General features: G+C 51.4%; 1 protein-coding gene across 3 annotated transcripts; it reads left to right on the top strand.

Moving 5' to 3' along the window:
• The first annotated feature begins 441 nt into the window (after positions 1-441).
• Positions 442-3,695, top strand: IFI6 (interferon alpha inducible protein 6). 3 transcript variants are annotated; one of them, XM_007170496.2, is made up of 5 exons: positions 442-540; positions 1,941-2,040; positions 2,394-2,462; positions 2,543-2,692; positions 3,481-3,695. In XM_007170496.2, the coding sequence occupies exons 2-5, from the start codon at positions 1,971-1,973 to the stop codon at positions 3,585-3,587; spliced, it is 396 nt and encodes a 131-aa protein (XP_007170558.2). In that variant the 5' UTR covers positions 442-540; positions 1,941-1,970; the 3' UTR covers positions 3,588-3,695. The 3 variants fall into 3 exon arrangements, with proteins under 3 accessions (XP_007170558.2, XP_007170557.2, XP_007170560.2); XM_007170495.2 differs by having other exon boundaries at positions 455-540; positions 1,753-2,040; XM_007170498.2 differs by lacking the exon at positions 2,394-2,462 and having other exon boundaries at positions 455-540; positions 1,753-2,040.
• Positions 3,696-4,646: the final 951 nt, after the last annotated feature.

Raw genomic sequence — 4,646 nt, 5'->3', positions numbered from 1 at the left:
ATGGAATGGAGTGATTTCATTTCCACAAGTTTTAATATCCTCTTCTGCAAAATAGGATTATAAACAGTTCTAGTACTTCACAAGACGTTTGTGGGATTGGATCTCTTTCCTGGCCCTTGTATGCTGCAAGTGCTCAATAAGTGGTAGGCATTATTATTAATTGAATTAAACTGTGAAAGACCTTCTGCCCCAGGAGGAGCTGGTGATCGGGCTTCACTAAGCCCAGCAGGGCTGTGGATCTCACTCTAGTTTGACCTGCTTTGAATACTCTTAGCTATTCGGAAAGTCTCTGACTTGAATTACACTTTTTGGCCAGTACGCAGCTCAGCAGAGAGGTTGTCGCTGAGCAGAGCTGGAGGGGAGGAGAAAAGATGCTGCAGAGCTCGAGAAACCGAAACTGGAAACTCTGACAGGGATTGGCCACCTGTGGGCAATCTGAAAGGACTATGAAAAAACCAGCCTGAGAGCTGTTACCTCACTGCAGTTCCCGTCTATCAGCAGCCTGCAGGCAGGAAGATTCCTTCTCTGCTCTCCTCCAAGGTAAACCCAGAAGCTATGAGATGTGGGTGTCAAGCTGCCAACCTCTGCCAGGCTGCCTGCCTGTGAGGCTCATGCCATGAGAGCCAGGATGCCCATTCCTCAGGGAGTCTACACCCGAGTGCCCTGGACTCAGAGTGGTCTGAGGGGATGTGTTGGTGGGCTTTTAGGGGGTTGGGTTGCAAAACCCCAAGAGTCATGAGACTTAGCTTATAGATGCCATGTCAGCAGTCTTTGGCCTTAACTCTGTCACTTCACCTCCTTGGGCTTTAGTTCCTCATCTGTAAAATTAGAATCAAGCTACTTTACTTGCCCAAAGGACTGGACGATTTCGGAAACCCCTTTATTGCAGAATCTAATGTGACAGTGTGTTTATCTTTGAGGATAGATGAAGTGATCTGAAGTAGATATTCAAAGTGTGGGTTTGGGCATTAGTCAATTGTGGCTTTAAATCCTGACTGCTACTCCCTAGTTTAGCAGGCTTGGGATTATTACTTTTCTGAGCTTCAGTTTCCTTATCTATAACGTGTGGTTTAGAACAATGGTACCTACTTCATGCGGTTGCTATGGGTATAAATAACCTTGTGCCATAAAGCGCTGAGTAAGTGCTCAGTACAGAGGAAGTTGTTTGGGTTTTTTGTTCGTTTTCAATTCAAGGGAAATGCATTGAGCAGACAAAGTTCACATTAGAGGTGAGTTGTGGTGGGGGAAGGGAAGTGTGTTTCTATTTTGCTGTGTAATGGAAAGAGCATAGGTTTTGGATTCTGCAGTCTTGAGTGTGTGTCTAGGCTGCACAGTTTCTTGTGTGACCCTGGGCAAGCTCCTTTACCCCTCTCTGCTTTCTTTGTGAGAAAGGAAGTTGATGTGAAGCCAGTGTTTGGGGCCTGTAAATATTCAATGCATTGGGAGAATAAATCTATCAACAACCATCGTTTAGAAAATTCTGTGTGACAGACACTGTTCTAAATGCTAGGGATATAGTGGTGAACAGTTGCAAAACTCACAGCCACCCTCTGAAATAGGCTTTATTAATAGGCCCACCTTAGGGATAAGGAAACAGGCTCAAAGAAGTCCCAGGTATCCTGCTTAAGACAAAGCCAGAAACACAAACCACAGTAATGATACTAGCTGACTTCCGTTGAGTGCGCAGTGCATGCCAGGCACGGTACCAGAGAGGATTCCATCCTGTAATTCTCATAACCACCGGTGTGGCAGGAACATCAGCGCCGCTGGTGCCGTGAGGAAACGGAAAGCCTGCGGCTCCTTAGAGGGGTCCTGGGCTCAGTCCAGAGCATCTCGCTGCTTTTTGTGGACTCATCCTCGAATCGAAAGGGAATACAACAGAGCGGGAGTGGCTCCAATAGGGCTCTGGGGACCACCTCTTCCCTCTCCCCCATCCCAAGTACGGCGACAAAGCCTTGCGCTGTGCCACCATGCGGCAGAAGGCGGTATCGCTCGTCTTGTGCTACTTGCTGCTCTACACCTGCGGCTGCGAGGAGACAGGTAAGGATCCTGGGGCACCTCAGGACTCTGCGATAAAGAAGCGGAGAGTTTCAGGATCCCTGGTTTCGAGACCCAGGCGTGCCTCTGAACGAGAGAAGCTATTCCAATGGACAGTGCGGGGTCCCTGTCTAGAGACCCAGCTTCGAATCCCTGCTCTGTCAATTCTTCCATTCTCCCGAAATGAGTTCATGCCAGTTCTGTACCAGGCAGAGCGCTCTGGGAAAAGTCTCTTCCCTTCGTTGAGGCTCTCCGAAATGGGAGGATGGTGGCCCCACCTCCGGGGGTGGTCCGGAGCATCAGGCACAGAGTAGGGGACCCTGCTCCCCACTGGGCATTGTCCACTCTCCTTCCAGACAAAAGACGCTCAGGGGACGGTGACTCCGGGTTCTGGGGCACGCTGACCTACATGGCCGTCGGAGGAGGTGGGTCTGGAGGGCGGGGAGCCCCGGAAGGTGGGGCGGGCCCTGCGGCTGGCGTCCCTCACTGCTTCCTCTTCCTCCAGGGCTCATGGCCATGGCGCTGCCCGCACTGGGCTTCTCGAGCACAGGCATCGCCGCCAACTCGGTGGCTGCCTCGCTGATGAGCTGGTCGGCCGTGGCGAACGGGGGCGGAGTGCCCGCCGGGGGGCTGGTGGCCACGCTGCAGAGCCTGGGTGAGTGCGGGCCGGGCCAGGTGGCCCTCTTTTCTGTCCTGAGCCCTTTTCACAGGCTAACTCAACTCTACTAGGTGGGGCTTCTTCTAATGCCTACCACTCAATGGGGAAACTGAGGCACCCAGGGATTAAGGAATTTACTCAAATTCTCCCATATAGTTAGCACCACGGCCAGGATTCAAACCCAGTCAGTCTGCCTTCTGGCTTTCAGACTCTAAGGCCAGAGCCTTCACTAATGCTTTGGCCAAGTCGCAAGTCTCAGTTTCCTCATGCGTTAACCAGGATAAACATCCTCAATTTAACATTTTATGAATCTCCTCAATCTCAGAGAACCAGAGTGGCAAAGAAATGTGGTGAAGCGACCCAGTTCAATCTCATACTAACCCTGGTCTTGCATTTCTTGAACATCATGAAGGGGATAGATCAGAGCACAGAATGGTGCTTCTAAAAAACGTGCTTTCACCTCTCTCTCTCTTTCATCCAGCCCTTTCTTTCGTTCTTTCTTTTTTTTTTTTCCTCTCCCCCTCTGAGGCGTCCAAAATCCTACAGAAAAACCACCCCTGACAAACTGCCCCTCTGCCTTTCTGAACCCTCCATCTTCCCTCAGTTCTGGAAGGCAAAAGCCCAAAGAACCAGCCCAAAAGGACACAGCCCTTCTCAGAGTGGGCAGAGAGGAAGACAGACCAGGCTGTACCCCAGCAGTGAGAGGTGAAGGGTGTGGGCAAGGCTAGAAACAGTCCTGTGCTATAAGATAACCATCTCTCTCACCAACTGTATTTGCTTTACAGGGGCTAGCGGTGGCAGTGCCCTCATGGCCAAGATTGGGGCCCTTCTGGGCTATACTGTCCACAAGCAAATTGAAAGCAGAGGGAAGGAGAGAGCGGATGAAGAGTAGCTAGCAGCTCCCTGGAACCCCCTCCTTCCTCCTTGTCCTCCTTTTCCAGCTGTAGTCCAGAGGTTCCTCTTTCACACTTGGCAATGACCTAGGTAAAAAACCAGAATAAACGTCTCTCAGAAAACACTGTGTCCTGCTGTGAGTCGTGCTTGCTATGGGAAGCCCAACAAGATCTGGCTCTGGTCCGCCTCATCCACACGCCCTACCCGCATTTCCCCCAAAGGCCATCACAGCTCCTGGAGCAAAACTAGCTGATTTTGCCTCTGAGCCTTGGCATATTCTGTTCTCTCTGCCTAGAATGTCCTTCTGAAGCTAATAACCCAGCTCAGACATCTCCTCCTCCGGGACTCCTTCCCAGCACAGCTGCTACTCCTGTCACAGCCTGAATGCTCAGGCTCTATTTCTCAGGGTCCCTGGGGAGGCAGATTCTTTCTGTTTTCGGTGAGAGAAGTTTCCAACTACTTCCCTGATTGGGCAGAGATGGAGAAGCCAGATCTCCATTCTCCAAAGAAGTGCTAGAGTGGTCTCCCTCAGGCGGAGGATAGAAGGCCAGACATTTGTCTTGGGGAAACGGTGTAACAGCAGCTTTTGGGGGGTCAACAAGGCTTCCCTTCCCTCAGAAAACTCTGGGGACAGGGTAGGCAGTTTTCATCTGGAGCCTACACGCCTTCTGAGGGGGAAGGGAAGGCCAAGCCCTTGGGAGGATCTGAGGTTTGGGAGGCCTGTTCAGTGAACCAGAGTGCCAGGACCTAGGCAGGCGGGGGGCAAAGAGGCTCTGGAAATTGTTTGGTAGTAAAGCTAGGGCTGGTTCTATCACCAATGGGGAGAGAGAGAGAATCGTGCTGTGGTTCTGGTCTGAGTGGGTGCACCAGCCTCGATGCCAGACCAGCCTTCTAGAGAGATCTGCACCCCTGGGAAGTGGCCATGTGTGAACTACAAAAGCTGGTCACTAAAGGGCCAAGCCAGCTGTCCTCAGGCCTCCCCCACCCAGCCCCACTTCTAATCCAGAATTTCTTCTTCGATTACAAATGTATGGAGGTGGGTAAGAGGCTCTTTCAT

This window comes from Balaenoptera acutorostrata, chromosome 1, assembly GCF_949987535.1.
Source record: "Balaenoptera acutorostrata chromosome 1, mBalAcu1.1, whole genome shotgun sequence".
NCBI lineage: Eukaryota > Metazoa > Chordata > Mammalia > Artiodactyla > Balaenopteridae > Balaenoptera > Balaenoptera acutorostrata.
This window is presented reverse-complemented; position numbering and strand designations above follow the sequence as displayed.